The 21552-nt window shown below is 43.3% G+C and overlaps 1 protein-coding gene across 15 annotated transcripts in view; it reads left to right on the forward strand.

The window, feature by feature from the left end:
• The window catches only part of JADE3 (jade family PHD finger 3), a 128596-nt gene extending 108921 nt beyond the window's left edge, over positions 1-19675 (forward strand). For 10 of the 15 annotated variants that reach the window (XM_070606451.1, XM_070606447.1, XM_070606452.1 and 7 more), the window contains 4 exons: positions 211-327; positions 12606-13076; positions 14506-14623; positions 16604-19675. In XM_070606451.1, the coding sequence (XP_070462552.1) occupies positions 211-327; positions 12606-13076; positions 14506-14623; positions 16604-17514 (1617 nt within the window). In that variant the 3' untranslated portion in view covers positions 17515-19675. Of the gene's footprint in view, positions 1-210; positions 328-12605; positions 13077-14505; positions 14804-14965; positions 15177-16603 lie in introns of those variants that run through there. The other 5 variants (XR_011536290.1, XR_011536289.1, XR_011536291.1 and 2 more) reach the window with 2 other exon arrangements.
• The last annotated feature ends 1877 nt before the right edge of the window (positions 19676-21552 follow it).

Genomic DNA, 21552 nt, shown 5'->3' on the forward strand with positions numbered 1-21552 from the left:
TGAATAGTTTACATTACTGGAGATGGTTGAAAGTCTGAACAGTGGCTAGAGACAGGTTTTATTTATTCTTGGTTCCGTAGTAACCTTAGGAGACATGGTTCACCTCAGTGTTTTGATGTTCTGAGCTTCATGTAACATCATTTACGGTTTATGAAAGGTACTTCTGGAATGCCTTAGTGCCTCTGCCTTATGGTGATGTTTTATTTGTAGGTCAGCATTGCTTGTCCTGAGAGGATGGAACCAATCACAAAGGTCTCCCACATCCCGCCCAGTCGGTGGGCCTTAGTCTGCAGCCTGTGCAAGGTGAAGACAGGGGCTTGTATTCAGGTAAGTCCTCATGAGAAGTAGTGGGGTGGACTAACGCCAAATTGGCCAGACTCACCCTCCCAGTGAGAGCATCCTGTTACCTACAAGGTTACTCAGGAGGCCTCCCACTTACTCCTAGGGCTCTGCCACTGGACAGACCATTTCTGGAACTATTTTTTTGGAATTGCCTCTGGATCTTTCAGCTTATTCTTTTCAGTATCCATAGTGGTAGCTAATTTCCATTCGTTGCTGTCAAATCTGACGTGTTAGGTGAGTCCTGAAGTTATATGATACCATCCTCGGTGGAAACAAGCCATAACTCTACAACAGCCAGTCCCATGTTCTTGTGTGGGCTTACTCACTGACTGTGGATGGACTCAGGTTCCAGGATGATTTCACAGTTGACTCTGTTGCTGGACTAAGTGCTGCTCATTTTGATAGGGAAAGATGCATCTGAATAGATAAATTCTGGTGGATTGGTTTGAAAGTCATTCTCATAGGCACATTTGTTGCATATGGTAGTCCAAGTAAAGTTTTCTGAGACATCTGGGGCACAGGAATTCAGCTGCTTGAAGTAGAAGTAGTAGCTGCTGAACCCAAGAACAGCAGCTGGGGGGCTGATGGATGGAACTGGGAAAGGCCAGTTACCTCCAGCAAAGGCAGAAGAATTGACCCTTCTACTCCCAAGACTTCCTGTATAGAGGCTACAGGCTGATTGGAGTTAGATTTGCGTGCTGACCTTCTTCACAGAAAAGGAGCCGTGTGAGGTCATAGCTTAGGGACAGTGGCTCTAGGTATTCTCTGAGGTTCCTTGCTGTCTGGCTCATCTTGTAGATTTCTTCCTCCAGACCTGGGATCAGCCACTCCTCCAAATAACCCTGGTTCTTTCTTTTACTGGGAAATGGTATTTAAAGGACAGTCTGGACCCAAAAGCCCTTTTAATTCTTTAAATTTATTTTTACATCTGACACAACGAGACACTTCATCTTGCTTTTTTTTTAACTTTTTCTGCTGATATTATTTATTTTAAGTACAGCACTATAGCAATTATAAAGTAAAAAAATGTAAAGGAAAACTATTCCCACAGGGTCTACAACCTTAATCCATTGCCTGTTTATGTTTGTTTAAGTTCTCTCCTGGTCGCTCCCCATAGGTGAGCCCCTTGAGGGCCAAGGTTGTACATCATTGTGTGGATTTCCCCTAGCACGAAGGAGAGTGCCTGCCCATTGTCAGTGTTCAATTAGTGTTTACTGAATAAATATACCCATGTTTAATTGTATCATAGATTACTTTGTAATATGCATTCTCCCCAATACAAAAATAAAATATTTTCCATGTTTTCATAATTATTATTTGATCATTTTATAATAGCATTTAATTTATACCCATTAATTTACTTATTTTCCTTATTGTGGTAGCTGCATTTTTCCCTTATTCTTGCTGTTGTAAAGGATGGGGCTTGGTTGTTTTTTTTTTTGTTTTTTTTTTTTTACAACAGTTAGTAATTGGCAGTAAAGTGACTGTGGTGAGAGAAAACGCTGGCCTTGACCTTAGCAGACCTAAGTTTCATTACAGCCCCACATCACCACATTCTGCCCTCTGTTATAGTTACTTGTCTGTGAGTTTTATCTTCCCTAGTAGACGGTAGGCTCAGATTGTTTCATCCTTAGATCCCTCACACCCCTGATGTGGCAGACAGACAGTAAATATTAGATTGATGGATGGATGAACAGATGGGTGGATGAAACATTCTGGAGTAGGTTTTTCATTTGCAGTGCAGTGGTTCTTATTTTTGTTACTTAGAGTTTAGAGTCTGCATTTTGTAAAGATCTTACTGAGTTAAGACTCCTGAAATTTTGATTATAAGGAATTACAATTTTTTTTAAAGATTTTATTTTTTCCTTTTTCTCCCCAAAGCTCCCCAGTACATAGTTATATATTCTTCGTTGTGGGTCCTTCTAGTTGTGGCATGTGGGATGCTGCCTCAGCGTGGTTTGATGAGCAGTGTCATGTCCGCGCCCAGGATTCAAACCAACGAAACACTGGGTCGCCTGCAGCGGAGCGCACAAACTTAACCACTCGGCCACGGGGCCAGCCCCAGGAGTTACAATTTTTAAACACATGTTGAGTCAGGAGGCACTGTTCTAGGCACTTTGGATTTATCAATGAACCAACAAAGAACCTTGCACCATGGAACTTCCATTTTAGTTGGGAGAAATAGATAATAAGCAATAGATATTAAACAATGCATCAGAAGATGGTAAGTGCTACGCAAAGGAAAAATGTGAAGTATGGTAAGAAGATGGAGTGTTAGGGGCCTGCCCAGTGGCTCAGCGGTTAAGTGCACACGTTCCGCTTCAGCAGCCTGGGAATCGCCAGTTCGGATCCCGGGTGCGGACATGGCACCGCTTGGCACACCATGCTGTGGTAGGCGTCCCACATATGAAGTGGAGGAAGATGGGCATGATGTTAGCTCAGGGCCAGGCTTCCTCAGCAAAACAAAAGAGGAGGACTGGCAGTAGTTAGCTCAGGGCTAAACTTCCTCCAAAAAAAAAAAAAAGAAGAAGATGGAGTGTGAGGCAGAGTGCATGCACTGCAAGTTTAAATAGAGTGGTCAGAGTAGGACTCGTAGAGGTGACATTTGAGCGAAGACTTGAAGGTGAGAGAAAACAATGCAGATATTTGGGGTAAAAATATTCAGCTGAGGGATCAGCCAATGCAAAGGCGCTGGGATAAGAATTTGTCTGGCCTGTCTGACTGACAGGAAAGAGGCCAATGAGACTGAATGGAGTGTTTGGGAAGAGAAGATCAGAGAGATTATATGGGGACACGATTGGTTAGGACAGGGTTTGGCAATTTTTTTCTGTAAATGGCCAGATGGCAAATATTTTAGGCTTTGCAGGCCGTACAGTCTCTGTCACAACTACTCAACTCTGCCTTTGTAGCACGAAGGCAGCCATAGACAATACTTAAGCAGATGAATGTGGCTGTATTCCAATAAATTATTTATGGACTCTGAAATTTAAATGTCATATTATTTCATGTGTCACAAAATATTCTTCTTTTGATTCTTTTCCCACCATTTAAAAATGTAAAAACCATCCTTAGCTCCCATTCTTAGCTCATGGGCTGCACACAAACAGGCAGCTGGCTGCATTTGGTTTGTGGGCCATTGTTTGCCAGCCCCTGAGGTAAGGCCTCCAGGGCCCTTAGGAGATCTTTTTTTTAACTCTGATTTGAAAGGGGAGCCATTGGCAGGTTTTGAGCAGACAAGTGAAATCATGATTTATGTTTTTAAAGGATCATTCTGTGGAATGATATGATGTCTAAGATTTACTTCAAAATAATTTGGAGGGCGGGCGACCATGGGGTTTAAAGATGAAACAACATTGGTCATATGTTAATAATTATTGAAGCTGGACGACAGGTATATGGGGTTTATTATAGTATTCTCCATGCTGTTATATAGATTTTTCCGTAGTAAAATGTTGAAAACAAAAATAGGCACTCCGGCTGCTGTATTTAGAATAGACTGAGGAGGGAAGATTAGAAACTGGAAAAGCCATTAGGAGGCTATTACAGTACCATGAGAGATGGTGGTGGTGGCTTTGACCGGAGTGGTAGCCCTGGAGGTGGTGAAAAGTGGTTGGATTCTGGATGAATGTTGAAGGTAGAGCCAATAGGATTGACTCTGGATCGGCTAGGAGGTATGAAAGATAGGAGTTGGGGATGCCTTCAGGTTTTTGACCCAAACAGTGAGAAGGGTGAAGTTACCATAAACGGAATGGAGAAATCTGCAGGTAGAACAGATTTGGGGGGAAAGATCACAAGTTCAGTTTGAGACATTGAAATTTGAGATGTCTATCAGATAGCCTAGTGAAAACGTTAAACTGGCAGTTGTCTATGTGAGTTTGGAGTTTAGGAGGAAGTTGTGGACCGAAGACATAAATGTGGGAGTCAGTGGCATATAGATAGCTCTTGCCTGGACTGGGTAAGGTCAGCGAGTGAGTAAGTGCAGATAGAGAAGAGAACAGTACCAAGCACTGGACCTGGAAGCATTCCAGTGTTAAGAAATCAAGGAGAGTAGGAAGAAATAGCAGAGGAGACTAGGAAGAAGCTGCCAGGGAGACGGGAGGAAAACCAAGAGAGTGTAGTAACCAGAAATCAAGGGAAGAAAGCTTTTCCTTCTCCTTTTGAAAAGCTTAGTGGTGTCAAAATGCTGCGGAAATAAGCTGAGGACTACAAGTTGACCCCTGTATTTAACAGTGTGATTATTGGTAATCTGGATGAGCGGTTTAGGTGGGGTGGTGATGGCAAAAGTTAGATTGCCAAGAGTCAGGGCAAAGAAATGGAGTAGGAACAGTTCAGAAAAGTGGGGGAAAGAGGTCTTTTCTTTACGTTAGAAGAAATAAAAGTACGCGTGTAAAATGTTAACATGTAGAACATAACAGTATGCATACAAAGGGAGTGATCCAGTGGAGAGGAAGAGCTGCTGGAGTGAGGTTTTTCAGTGGGTGAGAGAGGGTGGGGTGAAGTGTGCGGTGGAGGGATAGCTGGAGGCAGGAGCACTGATAGGTCTTCCTGGGTAACAGGCTCGAAGGCAGAGTGTGTAGGTGCAGTATTAGGTAGGTGTGCTGATTGTGATCTGCCGAAGTGCTCTTTTTAAAAATTATTTTATTGGGGTCACATTAGTTTCTAATATTGTGTACATTTCAGGGGTACATTATTATGTTTCAGCTTCTGTATAGACTGCATGTTCACCACCACTAGTCTAGTTTTTATCCGTCACACACATATGTGCCCCTTTACCCCTTTCACCTCCCCGACTCCCTTCCCCTCTGGTAACCACCAATCTGTTGTCCTTATCTGTGTGTCTGTTTGTTTATCTTGTTTTAATTTCCTCAGTGAGGTAGGAAACAGGATCATCAGCTGAGAGTGAGGATGTGGGTGAGGTCGAGAGGGTCAGGAGAGAAAAGGTGTGAACTAGTTTTTTGGTTTGGGGAAGTGCAGTGTGAGTGCCAAGCTGCATTAAAGATCCTCCCTCTGAGTGAGGGGGAGTGAACTTCAGGTGACCTTCTTAAGTGTGGTTGTATTTTTCTCCACCTACATTCTGTTTACACTAATAGAGTGGTCTTTGCTTTCCATGATTGACACCTAGTTTTCTTGTGGGAAAACAGACCAAAACCTTTTTTCCCTTTTAAACAACCACTGAGTAGTTAATTCCAAAACCATTAGTAATTTAGCATCTTGTTCCCTGTACGGAAATCAAAAACATAGTAAAGAAATACTGTACAGTAATTCACTAGAGGGTCAAGTTTTATTAGCGTCATTGTTCTTCAGAGGTTTATTTAAGAATCTTTGTGATTAGTAATATATCTTGGGTGTTTTGCTTTATAAACTCTTTATGGAAATTTCTTAACTGTCTGTGAATTGTATTTATTCTTCCTATCTCCCAGTACTGGGAATACCCGCATCTCTCCTCTTCTTTTGATTTGGGAACGTTCAGTGGGCAAGGATAGAATCTAACACTGGTGGATTTGGGGTCTAGACTAGCCAATATCTACAGCCTCCATATCTGGGAGCTTGAACCTTTCTCCTGAGCATGAAGGTTTCTGATAATCCTGGAACAGATCCTAAAGACTGGGTTCAAATCAGATGCCCCTGGGCCAGCCTGGTGGCACAGTGGTTAAGTTTGCACATTCTGCTTCAGTGGCCTGGGGTTTGCCGGTTTGGATCCTATGCACAACTTATCAAGCCATGCTGTGGCAGGCATCCCAAATATAAAGTAGAGGAAGATGGGCATAGATGTTAGCTCAGGGCCAGTCTTCCTCAGCAAAAAGAGGAGGATTGGCAGCAGTTAGCTCAGGGCTAGTCTTCTTCAAAAAAAAAAAAAATTCAGATGCCCCAGACAGCTCTGGGTTTTGCCTAGACCCTGGACACAGTCTCTCTAACTGCCAGCTTTTCAGAATTTCTGTAGGGTCCTTATATATCTTATGTTCAAGCCCCATTCAGCCTAGATCCAGATGCTTTAGGCCTTCTCTGAGAAAAAAGAACAAACAGAGGTTAACAATATGGCCTTTGGAGCCAGTCACCTGGGGTTCAAATCCTGGTTCCACCTCCTGTTATGCGTTCTTGGGGAAGTTACCTACCATATCTGTGCCTCAGTTTCCACACTATAAATGGAGATGATAATAGTACCTACTTAATAACATGTTAAAGAGCTTAGCACAGGTGCCAGCCCCGTGGCGCAACGGTTAAGTGCGCACGTTCCTCTTCGGCGGCCCGGGGTTCGCCAGCCCGGATCCTGGGTGCAGACATGGCACCGCTTGGCAAGCCATGCTGTGGTAGGCGTCCCATGTATAAGGTGGAGGAAGATGGGCACGGATGTTAGCTCAGGACCAGGCTTCCTCAGCAAAAAGAGGAGGATTGGCAGCAGATGTTAGCTCAGGGCTAATCTTCCTCAAAAAAAAGAACTTAGCACAGTACCTAACAGATAGTAAATACTCAGAAAATGTTAGTGGTACTAGTAGTTGTACTTGTTGTTATTGTCGTTGGAGTCAATCTGATTTTGCTAATGGAAAGCCCTAGGACTCATCTAGCCAAACTTAATAGAATCATCAAACATTTGGTGCTGAGGTAGGTGCCCCTTTTGACAGTAGAGGGATGTGGTCATGTCTGAAGTCACATGCAAGTATATGGAAGTCAGGATAAGTCGGTAGGCCAACATGAGTTTACTGTTAGGCTAATGAGTTTCACTATGAAGGAAGTAAACTTTTTAAAAACAAATTAAAATCTTTAACAAACGGGGAAATGTAAGTACACCTATTTAGTGACTATTAGAAGTGCTGCTAGTAGAGAACGAAATTAAATATTGAGATTAAAGGGCACCCAAAAAAAAAAACTAAAAGGGAAAGCACTTTAATACTTTTCTCATATATTCCAAATTTTATTTGTCAGTACAAATTGTTCTTGTTCTAAGTCATTTCTGGTCCCTGCCTTTAGGAGTTTAGAGTCTATTAAGGGAGGCCAGGTGTAAACATGGGAAAAGCTGAATCGCGCTGAAGCGGCATCTCTCCTCAGACACCGCAGGCCCTGAGGGCTGAGAGATCAGAGGGCTAGCGGCCACTGCTGGTTCTGGAGTTTCAGTACCCAATAACTGAACTAGGTTTTGTAGGCTGGCTTGAACCATTTATGACATTGCTTTAGTGACCAAATTTTGAGAAAATTGTTCTGATACCACCCATTTCTTTGTTCACGAATTATTGGGGATTAAGGGCAGACAAATGGACACTGTCCTCCAACAGGACAAGAACTGCTGACGATATATGTTCCAGGCCCTCGGTGTTCCAGGAGGGTATCATCTGCTTTTGAGAAGGACACACTATTTTCTTTTCAGGGGTGACAAAATATTTCTTTAAAAAGGCAAGAAGCACCTTAATTCCTAGATGCTCTTTTTCACGATATTTATTCCAACCACCCTATCTGATCCAATTCTCATCCCGCAGAAGCTCCCCTTACACGTGTGAATATATAAGGGTAGCATTTTCCCTCTAAGGAAAGGATTTTAAAAACTCATTTCTATTCTACAATTTCTGAAGAATATGTAGAAAATTACGTCTTTTCCTTTCTTTAAAAGGAAATAAACCAGGGCTGGCCCGGTGGCGCAGCAGTTAAGTTCGCACGTTCTGCTTCGGCGGCTTGGGGTTCACCGGTTCGGATCCCGGGTATAGACATGGCACCGCTTGGCAAGCCATGCTGTGGTGGGCGTCCCACATATAGAGTAGAGGAAGATGGGCACAGATGTTAGCTCAGGGCCAGTCTTCCTCGGCGAAAAGAGGAGGATTGGTGGCAGATGTGAGCTCAGGGCTAATCTTCCTCAAAAAAAAGTGAATGAACCAATGAGATATCACTTCATACTCACTAGAGTGATAATCAAAAAGGCAGACAATAACAATTACTGGCAGGAATGTGGAGAAGGTGGAACCCTGTGCATTGCTAGTGGAAATGTAAAATGTACAGCCAGTGGAAAACAGTTTGGCAGTTCCTCAAAAAGTTAGGAGTGGAATTGCTGGGTCACATGATAACTCTAAGTATATACCTGCAGTTTGAGAGGTCCCCAAGACCACCCTCAGGTTCAATAATTCACTAGAAGGACTCACAGAAGTCGGAAAAGCCATTATACTCATGGTTACAGTTATTACAGTGAAAGGATACAGATTAAAATCAGCAAAGGGACGGGGATGGCCCGGTGGCCTAGTGGTTAAGTTCGCGCACTCTGCTTCAGCAGCCTGGGGTTCACAGCTTTGGATCCCGAGTGTGGACCCAGCCCCACTCGTCAAGCCACGCTATGGCGGTGTCCCATATAAAATAGAGGAAGATTGGCACAGATGTTAGCTCAGGGCCCAATCTTCCTCACACACACAAAAGAAATCAGCAAGGGAAGAGGCACATAGGGCAGGGTCCAGGAGAGCTCAAGCAGGAGCTTCCAGTTGTCCACTCCAAGCGGAGTCTTGTGGACAGTGCCTATTTCTCCCAGCAATGATGTGTGATAATACACACAAAGTATTGCCAACCAGGGAAGCTCACCCAAGCCTTGACGTTCAGAGATTTTATTAGGATTTGGCCACATAGACACAGCTCACCACCTGCATGGCTGACCTTAGTCTCCAGTCCCTCCAGAGGTCAGGCTGACACCACGTGGCCCAAAGCCTCCACCGTAAATCACATTGTTAGCATACACCATCTGACATGGCCCACGGCCCCCAGCTAAACAAAGACACTCTTATTAGGCAGGACATCCCAAGGGTCTGAGGTTACCTCTCAGGAGCTGGGGGCAAAGGGCCAAGCCTTTCTTTGGGCAAGGTTAACCCTTTATTGCACATTACCAAAGAGAAATGAAAACATATATCCACATGAAAGCTTGTACACAAATGTTCATAGCAGCATTGGTTCTTAATAGTCAAAAAGTAAAAACAACTCAAATCTTCATTAACTGATGAATGGATAAACAAATGTGGCATATCCATACAGTGGAGTATTATTTGACCATATTTTTAAAAGAATGAAATTCTGATACATGCTACAATATAGATAAACCTTGAAAACATGCTGAATGAAAGAAGCAAGACACAAACGGCCACATATTGTATGATTCCACTTATATGAAATGCCCAGAATAGGCATATCTGTAGAGAGACAAAGTAGATTAGTAGTTGCTTAGGGCTGGGGTTGGGAACAGGGAGTGACTGCAAATAGGCACAAGATTTCTTTTTTGGGGTGATCAAAATGTACTGGAATTGTGTAGTGGTGATGGTCGCACAACTCTGTAAATATACTAAGAACCATTGAAATGTATACTTAAAATTGGTGAGGTCCCATGGTGTAGTGGTTAAATTCAGCACACTGCACTTCGGCAGCCTGGGTTCATGGGTTTGGATCCCAGGCGCAGATCTACACTGCTCCTCGGGCATGTTGTGGCAGCAACCAACATACAAAATAGAAGAAGATTGGCACAGATGTTAGCTCAGGGCAAATCTTCCTCCACAAAAAAAAAAGAAGTGTTATGATATGTAAGCTATATCTCAATACAGCTGTTTTTTTAAATGGGCATAATAATACCTCTCCTGTCACTTTAAGTGGTTACAGTAGAAATAAATGAGATGTATACAAATGCAGTTTGCTTAATAGAATGTACCAAATATATGTTTTTGGGAAAAAGTAAATAAGTATTTGATTGGCACCAAAACTTGGTTGACATCTCTCCTTTACTACCAAAGTATATAGAACTCCAGCTATAAATAACATAGACTGACCTTTTTTGAAACTAGATAGATTTTATAGCAGAGTTTCCTGAGGACATTCCATTTTTCATCTAGGTACCCAATTCTTCCTCGTGTATTGTCTTTTATTTTGAGTAATTTATATTTGTGTCTCTACATTCTATAAATTTGATGTGAAAGAGAGAATCTGTTTTTAGCTTCCCATTAGTAGTTGTTTTATGTGACACATTTGTCCCCTTGAATAGAAAACAGTCCTTTTGCTTTCTCTTCCCATATTTTTATTGGTTATTAAACAGCAAACAAGTGGTATGCCCAACACTTTAATCTTTTGCTAAAGAATGCCTTTTGCGGGGCCAGCCCCGTGGCCGAGTGGTTAAGTTCGCGCACTCCGCTGCGGCAGCCCAGGGTCTTGCCGGTTCGAATCCTGGGCGCAGACATGGCACCGCTCGTCAGGCCATGCTGAGGCTGCGTGCCACATGCCACAACTAGAAGGACCCACAACTAAAAGTATACAACTATGTACCAGGGGGCTTTGGGGAGAAAAAGGAAAAGTAAAATCTTAAAAAAAAAAAAAAAAGAATGCCTTTTGCTACTTGTTGTTTTAATGACTGGCTAGTTTCTTAGCCAAGTGATAACAAAAGGTGCCCAGATAAAAATACATTTTGGGCTTTCATCATGCTCGTTTTCATGAGGCTTTTCAAATCTATAGAAGTTTTTGGGGTTTTTTGTTTTTCTTTTTTAAGATTTTATTTATTTTTTTCCTTTTTCTCCCCAAAGCCCCCCGGTACATAGTTGTATATTCTTCGTTGTGGGTCCTTCTAGTTGTGGCATGTGGGATGCCGCCTCAACGTGGTTTGATGAGCAGTGCCGTGTCCGCGCCCAGGACTCGAACCAACAAAACACTGGGCTGCCTACAGCAGAGCGCTTGAACTTAACCACTCGGCCACGGGGCCAGCCCCTATAGAAGTTTTAAGGATACAGATTTCAGTGTAATGTAACAAACTTTTCCAGTAGAGCTGTCCAAAGCTGGGCTGGGCTGTCTTGGGAATGTAGTAAGTGACTAGAGTGCCACTTAGCTGAAAAGTGGAAGGAGTTTGCACCGGGGCGGCGGAGGTGGGAAATCAGGTACTCTAGAGGAAATACAAGTGATGGTAAATGTGAGGCTGTCTAAGATGGCATTTTAGGACTCTATCCCATCCCTGGAACTTTATCCTGTGACGTTAGTTTAAATGGAATCTGCCCCACTCAGGCTTCAGTGGTTACCTGTACTCTCTTGGGTGTTGAATTTCTCAATCTATTATAAGGAGACCTGTCAGAGTTTGCATTTGTTTAGTCTTTATTCATAACCAAGGTAATTCTCTGTGTTTAATTATCAAAAACCTAACACATAGGTAATTGAGCAGTCTTCCCTCTAGATGCAGGCTTCCAAGCGAGTTCAGGCTTGGCTTTAACCGTGGGAATTCCCCCTACATCCTTAGAAACTAATCCTCCATTGCTGTCCCTCTTTCTTCTGCATCAACGTCTGAATGCACCCATGCGTTTGAAGTCTTTGGAAGGAAAGCTGTAGCACTGTAACCATATCAAATGGTAATTGAGACTACCTGAAGCACAGGAGGACAGCAGTCTCGGGCCGGCTTCTTCCTGCTCTGCTTTCCCGTGAACCCTCAGTGCGTGGTACATAGTGTTATTAAACAAATGTGTTGCATCTATGAATGGCAGAATATTATAAACGTACTTTCAGATTGTCTGTAACCATACTGTCCAATAGAACTTTCTACAATGATGGGAATCTGTGGTATCCAGTATGGTTGAAATGTGGCTAGTGTGACTGAGTTGAATTTTTAGTTGTATGTAATTTTAATTAATTTAAATTTAAATAGCCACTTGTGGCTAGTTAGCTACTATTGGCTACCATGTTGAACAGCACAACTCTAGAACAGTTTCAAGAAGTTAGGTTACTTAGATATTGCAGTTCCTGTGGCCTTTTTAGAACCAGTAGATGCTATAGCAATAATATTGACTTTGTTTTTTCTTTCATTTGTTCAGAAGCATTTCTTACGCACCTGCTTGTTCAATAGTTGACAGCAATGCAAAGAGGAATGACATAGCTTCTGTCTTTAAGAGCTATGGCCAGGAATTTGACATTTCTTATGCTATAGGTACAGTGTGAAAAGTACCATTATAGAAGCATATGATAAGGTGATATGGAGGACACAGGGAAGGTACAGCGTGACTCTACAGGAGTCAAGGAAGACCTCTCAGAAAAACTTGATGCTTAAGCTGAAACCTTAAAGGAGAGTTTGAATTTTTTTTCTTTTTGGCCTCTGTTTTTGCTGTTTTCTATAAGAGCAGATTTTTGGGGGGTACTTGTAAAGCAACCATCATGGTCAATTTAGGACCAACTTTCTCCCTGTCTTTCCTTTGCTTCCTGTGAGCTCTCAGTTTTAGACCCAGGGATATAGGGCTTCCACTCCCCCGCCCCCCAGCCCTGCTTCCTTAACACATCTTTTCTTTCTGCAGTGCTCGGTGAAAAGCTGCATCACTGCCTTCCACGTCACCTGTGCCTTTGAGCACAGCCTGGAGATGAAGACTATCCTAGATGAGGGGGATGAAGTGAAGTTCAAGTCCTACTGCCTCAAGCACAGCCAAAACAGGCAGAAACTCGGGGAGGCCGAGTACCCCCTGCACAGGGCTGCAGAGCAGAGCCAGACCAAAAGCGAGAAGACCAGCCTGCGGGCACAGAAGCTTCGGGAGCTGGAGGAGGAGTTCTATTCCCTGGTCCGTGTGGAGGATGTGGCCTCAGAGCTGGGGATGCCCACTCTAGCTGTGGACTTTATCTATAACTACTGGAAACTGAAGCGGAAAAGTAACTTTAATAAGCCACTATTTCCTCCAAAGGAGGATGAAGAAAATGGCCTGGTGCAGCCAAAAGAGGAGAGTATTCACACTCGCATGAGAATGTTTATGCATCTACGGCAAGACCTAGAGAGGGTAAGGTGACCAGTTGTGACTAGTGTGTAGAAATGGAGAGCCCACTTCTAGTTTAAAAAAACAGGTCAGCTCATTTATGGTGTGGGCTTTGGTGTCCTCCCTTACCTTCTGATTTCACTGTGGCCCCAAACATTGGGCTCTGTTTCAGTTTTGGTAAGCACATTCAGGGAACTGGAGAGCCCTCACTTCTGTGCTCTATGAACCTTAAATCTGAAATAAATTCTCATTTGGTTTACTTTTTACTCACTGTTGAGCCTAAGTTGGCTCAACTATGTTTTTACTGGCACACAAGACTGTGGACTGAAGAAAGAATGAATTTTGTTCAGGAAAGTGCTAGATCAGACTTTCTCAAAGTCGGCACTGTTGACATTTGGAGCTTGATAGTTCTTGGTTGTCCTTTGTTGTGGAGGACACTGTAGGATGTTTAGCAGCATCCCTGGCCTCTACCCACTAGATGCCATTAGCAGCTCCCCCACATACCCAGTTGTGACAATCAAAAATGTTTCCAGGTTACCAAATGCCTCCTGGGAGTCAAAATCGCCCCTGATTGAGAGCCTTTGCACAGATAATTCAATTTAACTCATGATATCTATATCAGGTATCTAGTAAATTAGGTATACAGGGTTCAAAGATAAGTTAGGCCTTGTGTTTACCCTAGAGAATTTTATAATCAAGTACAATTATAGAATAGAGATGGCATGTTTTTTTTCTCTGCTAGCAGAATTTGGAAGGGAACTAATAGATTTGGCTCACTTTTTAAAATTTAACTCTCACGTGTATATCACTTACTACGTGGCAGCACTGTTGTAAGCATTTTAAAAATAGTAACTCATTTAATCCTAACATTCCTATGAAGAAAGTACTATTATTATTTCTATTTACAGATGAATAAACTGGGGCACAGAAAGGGTGAGTAATTTGTCCAGGTGGGGCGTAGGAGAGAGTGAGGATTTCACCCTTGTGGCTCTGGAGACTTGGCTGAGCTAAAAGTGTAAGCAAAAAGCCACTTCCGGTCTTCCCAGCAGACCTTTATCCTGCTGGGCCAGCACTCATTCGAAAGTTGTACTGGATCCAGCATTGCCATCGTTTACTCAGGGATCTAAAAGGAAGACTGAAATGTTACATCATCCTTCGGTCTTTCCAGCCTGGCTGTGCAGATGAATATCGAGCCCATGACACTGCAGGGAGAGCAGGTTTTAGGAAGTGGCTTTGCTTGTAATGCTGATTGATATGGAAACCACGATCCCCCAACTGACCATGCTGTGTGAATTCCTGTGGAGTGCCTCTTGTGCAGCTTTGGGGTTCTGTCTTTTCTCCTCACCCCCCACCCCATCTGACTTTAGTTGTCTTAATTTTAGCTGAACGATTTCAATCGTCAGGTTTGCATAACATGACAAAATTCTTTATTTGCTGGGGGTTGGGCTTTCAGGTCCGAAATCTGTGCTACATGATAAGCAGGCGAGAGAAGCTGAAACAGTCACAGAACAAAATACAGGAACAGATCTTCAATTTGCAAGTCCAGCTTGCTAACCAGGAAATTGCTGCAGGTAACCTGTATAGTAAAGATGTCCTAACAAATATGTAGACTCTGCTTACGTCCTATTTTAACTATTTAAATTTTATGTCAATTGTCTCACTTTAAAACCTTTTAAAATTCTTGTTAGATATTTCATTTGCTCTAGTCCAACCCTGATTGTAACATGGCCCATTTCACTGTCAGCTCATGAGGCAAGAAATCCCAGGGTGGGGTTGGGGGAGTTGCAGGTCTAGGGCAGATAATCTGGGTCCCAGATAGATATTAGGGGCCATTAGTTGGAGCCATGAAATTATTCTATAATCATCGAATTGCTTTAGAAATCAATAGAATAAGATCTAATCCTTGTTTCCAGAAAACGTTTAATTCCAGGGCTACTCATCTCAACAATAGTCTGTTAAAATAAATCCTTAGCCCAGAAGTTAGAAGATCTGGGTTCTTATCTCTTCGTTTATTCACTAATATTTGTTGAGCACCTACTATGGACTAAGAACTGAGCTAGAAGATAGAGTCAGCAAGACAGAACCCTTGCCTGCAGAGTCCACTGCCCACTTGGTAAGAGACAGGTGAGCATAATTGCAGTGCCCTAATCATGGGGAGCTTAGCTGGAATGATGACAACCACATTCAGTGACATTTGCAACCTCCCTGTGCCTCATTTAACACAGAGGTCGGTGGCAGAGCCTGGGCAACCAGGAGTCATTGGGCAGTGTGTGCAGAATCCAGGCCCTGTCAAGGGCCAGCCATAGAGCAAGAGAGACACCCAGAGATGCGGTGTCAGGTAGGCATCAAAGGCTCTGGGGCATTTGTGGGTATCACGGGTCACAGCCAAATAGTGTAGCAGGAAGGAGCAGGGCTGCTCAGGCACAAGGGCACCGTAGTGGACAGGACAAGGAGAACCACAGGACAGCAGTGGGGAGCCCCTGTGTGCTGAGGAAATTGGCCCCTAGACCAGTGGCTTCTGATTGGTGAGAGCCAGCCCTGTACCTGCTTGTGGCATCAGCTAGTGGCAGCCCCTGGTAGAGAATGAGGGCTGTAAGTGTTCAACATGGACCCTTAGGGAACAAATGCTACCCATTGGGGCACCTAATAGTTGTCCTCTCTCTGTCATTTTTGCGAGGCTATACAGTAAGGTGGTAATGAGCAAAGGTCAAGTCCATATGCAAGGAGGAACTGTTCAGTAGCGCTCTTTTTAATTTCAGAGCAATCGAAATAATAGAGGAGACCTGCTCTAAATATGATTATCAGATGACACAACCAAGTAACTGATTGCCAGTACTCCCCAGGCCAACCTCATAGCAGGCCACTGGCAGGAAGGAATGTGATTCCTTTCTGCTGGCCTTGCCACTACAAAAGCTGCCCCACACCTCCGTGATGGTTATTCATAGTAAGGAAATTATCTTAGGTTAAGGACCTAAAATACACAGGAAGCACCCACTACCACTTCTCCTAAAACACATACTCGCGTACTCTTCGCCCACCAAACCTGTGCTGCATTCCCGAGGGTTTGTATTTGACTTGCTCTAGGAGGGCCAGGAGAGATGGAAGGTGGGGTCTGAAATGGCTCTGTTTAAGGCACATCCTAAGTGCCATGTGGTGCCCACACATGCGCACGTGCACACACACACAGATAGGGAGACCCTGTTCTAAACCATTGCTAGTGACGATCTTTTCAGAAATGGAGGAGGCAGAGATGGGGACATAGGAGGCAGCACTCTAGTCTTTGTGATCGTTTTACAGCCTGGGAGAGCAGAGGTGAAGAAGTTGGGAGTCACACAGCAAACAGTGGCATTGCTGAGTTTTCCACCTGTAGCACCCCCCCATACCAACCTGTGGTTCAGCTTACTCCAGCTGCTATCCCGTGACGTACATACATGTCAAAGACAGTGCTTGTTAGACATTTGGAAGAGTGGATATGTGAACTCACTCTGCCATAAGCACGTATGCCGTTATTTAAATCAGTTGTTAAATTGACTCTTTCTTTTTGATCTCAGGACTTCCTTTGACAAGTGCACTAGAAATCTCATTGTTTTACCCACCACCAAGAATTACCTTAAAGTTAAAAATGCCCAGATCAGCCCCGGAAGACTGCAGAAACAGCTCCACAGAGCCTGACCACGGACCTCTCTCTCCTGACAACAGCTCCCCTGTTCACAATGTAAGGAGCACGCAGGTGCCACAGGAGTCACTAGAAATGAGAATGAAAGCGTACCCAAGGCATCCACTAGAGAGCAAGAATAACTGTCTGCTGGCCAGTCTCAGCCACTCTAGGAGTGAAGCAAAGGATTCCAGTCCTGCTTGGAGAATTCCATCTCCGGAGTTCTATCATGGGCAGTCGCTGGGCAAGCCTCTGGTCCTTCAGGCTGCCCTGCATGGACAGTCTTCCATTGGGAATGGGAAAAGTCAGCCTAACCCCAGGTTTGCCAAATCCAATGGCCTGGAGGGCAGCTGGTCTGGGGATGTCACCCAAAAAGACAGCTCCAGTGAGATGTTCTGTAACCAAGAGTCCATGCTCAGCTCCCACTTGGCCAGTCAGGGCAGCTTTAGAAAATCTACCATGGAACACTTCAGCAGGTCCTTTAAAGAAGCCACCAATAGGTGGGTGAGGACCACAGAGGACCTCCAATGCTGCGTGAAGCCAACCAAGAATATGAACCCCAAGGAGCAGCTGTGGGGCAGGCAGCTTGTCAGGCGGTCTGCAGGGAGAGCTCCTTATCAGGAAAATGATGGGTATTGCCCAGATTTAGAGCTGAGTGATTCAGAAGCAGAAAGTGATGGGAATAAAGAGAAAGTCAGGGTGAGGAGAGAGAGCTCAGACAGGGAAAATCCTCCCCATGACTCTCGACGGGATTGCCACAGCAAAGGCAAGACCTATCCCCTTTCCCACAGTTCAATGCAAAGGTGATTAGAAACTGCCAAGAATAACTCAGTCTTTGTCTTTGCCTCATATATTGGGGGAAACCCAAACACCAAAAGGATTCTAGCGTATGTTAGGAGGAATTGTAGTGAAAAGGATAACGTTTTTCCACAGTCAATTGGCTTGCAGTTTTTGAAACAATTTCAAGTCTAGTTTTCACAAGCACATTATAGGAATTGCAGCTTGTCCAAAAGTGTGTCTGCCAGAGGCTATTGAGAATGGCTGGACCCAGATTAATTTGCTCAGTGAATACTTTGGGGCAGCTTTCCAGTTATATTAACATGTTGATGCGCATATGTATTATGAGTCCTTGCATTGTTGATGAATTTGCAAGAGACCATGATTATCAGACACTAAAACTACTTATCTTTTGAAGCTACAGCATGTGACTCCCAGAGTTCCTGTCTGTAGGAAGTTTCTAACTCCACTGGTATCTGAAAACCCTCTTCAGGGAGAGACCAGGGACCAACATCTCAGATACTGTCAAACTCACTACCCTCTTCCTTTGCTCTGCACAGGTTGAGTTCCTTTCACAGTATCTTAACTTACCAAGTCAATACTCCTAATGCTTATAAATGTCCAGTGCCTGTTCCTAGACTTGCTTGTTGGGGACGCACTTGTAACTATTTCACCCAGCTAACAAGCATAAAAGGCTAACTTGTGGATAGTGTTTACAAAAGTACAAAAGTACTACTTCCAAGGAAAATGCTCTGATTCTCTCAGTTTAGGCGTTTCTGAAGGATCCCAGAGCCTTTCCCAAAGTGAGACCATTTCTGGGGGATTTATACCAGGTCAGGGTTTTTGTGTTACTGTTTTCGAATAAGTTTGACTTAAATAAGTTTGGCTGACAGTTTTTGTATACCTGCTTTAAAGTTTATAAAATTTTTATTGAGGTATAATTAAATATAGTAAAATGCACAGAGGTTAAGTATTCTTACCTGCTTTAATTTTGAAACAGATTTTTATTGTCAAACAATTTGAAAGCATGTGTTTAACACATGAATATAATTTAGCTTTGTACCAACTTTGAATCCGAGGCAAGTTCCCAAACAAAAAGGCTGGAGCCATTTTTCAGAAGTTGCTTTATACCCTGTTCCCAAACCATCAGCCTTGATTAATTTCTGGGAGGCAGGGAATAATTACACTTGCCGGGCGGGGGGGGGGGGGGGTGGAACATGTCTGCTTCCCATTTAAAGATGGGGGGTGTTAGAGGTTTTCAAATGTGAAGCTGACTCTAATTCTCTGCTCTCTTTTCTTCTTAGCCTTAAATTACTATTCTCTTTCTTCTAGTTTTGGAAAGTGTAGTGGGAATTTTCAGACGAAAGAGGCCATTTTAGATTTTGAGGTTGCTTCCTGGTGAAAGAGCCCAGCTGCAGTATACGCAGTTGGTCAAGGTGGCCCCGTTCGTCTCTCCTCACGTTTGTTCTCGTCGCCTTGTCAATGGGTTCCTTTGCTTTTGTTTTTGCCTCCTTTTCTGAAAACTTCTGTGTTTTGCCTCTCCTTTGGCTATGCCTTCAAAATGTTTCTTTTATGCCTGTGTACATGTGTGAACATGCCCTAGCATGTGTGGTGTCTTGTATTTTGTTTGAATGGAAAAAACTAGAATTATCCAAATGAGGAAGAGATTTCTCCTATTTCTGCACTAGGTTTCTGTGCTTTTTCTTTGAGTTCTCCTGGGGTAGGTATTAGCTTGACACCTTCATGGCAACGAAATCAGAATGGAGCTGTGTCATCAACTCCTTCTGTTACAGGCCGGTGCAGTCAGTCTGTGAGCCCATGTCCTTTCATGCCTTTCAATTCTGAGCGAGTGGGAGTAAAAGCAAACATTGAAAAAGTGCTTCAGCCAAATTTCGTGTGTAATGCCATTGGGAGAGTATTGACTAAAAGAATTTCAGTCAGGGAAATATAGTTGTAATATTTTTACAGAATTTTCCTAGGTAAATGAAGGAGCCTTCAGTTGTATGAATTTCAATTGCCCCAAAATGTATTTGCTACATTTTGCTGTTGTTTGAAGTATTACCTCTTAACCTTCTTTGTTAATTTTTTTTCATTTTGTCTTATATAGTCCAGTTTTCCAAGGTAAACTCAGTCTTTTTTCAAATGTCACCTTTTTACCGATACTTTTTCATTAAATTATGAAAACTACTAACTACTGTCAGTGTGGTAATTTTTTATTTTGCATATGGGTTTTAGAAAATCTTACATATGTTCCTTTTATATTAAAAAAATCTTACTCGTTAAACAACAGATGGTGGGGGGAAAGGAAGGAGGAGAAATTGAAGGTTTAGAAGCACAGATTCATGGTTCATGTCGATATCAGGCATCAAAGGAAACTGGGGACTTGGACTCTACCCAGAAACCATGATTTCACCAGGCTGCTGAGACAGACCTTGGGATCGTCGTGAAAAGTCACCAGGACACTGAATCCTATGTGAAGTCACAGAGTTGGTAAGGCTTCATGAATCACTTAAATATACATTCTTTACAATATTCGTTCCGTTTGGAGGCCCGTGAGTATATTAATGTTATAAGGGTTATGTAGTCTCATGGAGGGACTTTCAGGGCATTATAAACATTCTCATTGTGTTTGAGAAACACACTTGCTGAAGGTCATCAGGTAAATCAGTAGTGAAGGGAGAGATAAGGTTGTTTCTCTCCCTTCCTCCCCCACCCTGCCCGCTCCCCCCTTGCATTAATGGATAACTGTTTCGATTCAGCAAATTGTTAGGTAAAGTGTTGGAGAACGGGAACTACAAATATACCCTGTTATAGTTAACAGAAGCTTTGGGTTTATACTAATGTCTATATTCCCAATGGGAGATGAACTTTTGTGTTCAAGAAATTTTTAAATTCATAGAATAGAGGTTGGGCCCTGTGGCCGGGTGGTTAAGTTTGCGCACTCTGCTTCGGCGGCCCAGGGTTTCGCTGGTTCAGATCCTGGGCGCGGACATGGCACTGCTCATCAAGCCATGCTGAGGCGGCGTCCCACATGCCACAACTAGAAGGACCCACAACTAAAATATACAACTATGCACCGGGGGGCTTTGGGGAGAAGAAGAAGAAGAAAAAAGAAGATTGGCAACAGATGTTAGCTCAGGTGCCAATCTTTAAAAAAACTTCATAAAATAGACCAGAGGATGCACAGTCCTGGGGGTTTTTCCCTCCAGGACTTGACAATCCTCAGCATGCTTGCTGACCCTTAAGAATCAAGGAAAGATACATGACAGGCGTAAAACCTTATTTACCACTGAGTAACTTTCATGTGATGTTTTCAAAAGACATATCTTGTTGATAACAAATGTGTATTATATTTTCACAACCTTAATTCACCTATTTTCAAGTTTTATGGAAAGCAGTGATTGTGTATTGATTTTTTTAAAAGTAACTTTTCGTTAATAAATGCCTACCCTGAGGCTGCCACAGGGCCTATGTAACACTAGGCTCAGCTCTGTTAAAGGAGGCTTCTGTGAATTCAGTTAACCTCACTTCATGGAATAGAACAAATCACATGACCTGAAGCCATGGGGATAGTTGTCCTTGAAGTGGGTCGGGGTAGGGGAGGCTCAGGCCCCAGACTGGTGTCCCCTGCCCTGTCCAGTCACTGAGGGGTTACTACATTGATCGTCTTGATCAACTCTCAGAGCACCCGTCATCTCTCATCTTGTTAAGGTGGGTTTGGGTGTGAGCATTCCAGCCTCAAGGCCTAGACACCCCAAGTCCTAAATTTCCTTCCCCTCCCCTCAGCTTCTGACCCCACCTTCTCAGTTTCATTTATTTTAACTGAATGTCAGGTTATAAACAAGCAGGAAATGGAATTGGGCTGATGCAGCGGTACTCAGCACAGCAGGTTCTCTGGATTTGGAAGCCATTTGCAGGATCACCTTCTGGTCAACGTTACTCTCTAAAGTATTGAAGCTGCTTCCGTAAATCACACATGGAATTGGGTCTCATTACTTTACAGTCATTTCTCACAGGAAGAAAAAGCTTCATGCTAAGAATTGCTGACATTTTGAAAATTATAATTTT

The sequence above is a fragment of the Equus przewalskii genome, chromosome X (genome assembly GCF_037783145.1).
Source record: "Equus przewalskii isolate Varuska chromosome X, EquPr2, whole genome shotgun sequence".
Taxonomy (NCBI): domain Eukaryota; kingdom Metazoa; phylum Chordata; class Mammalia; order Perissodactyla; family Equidae; genus Equus; species Equus przewalskii.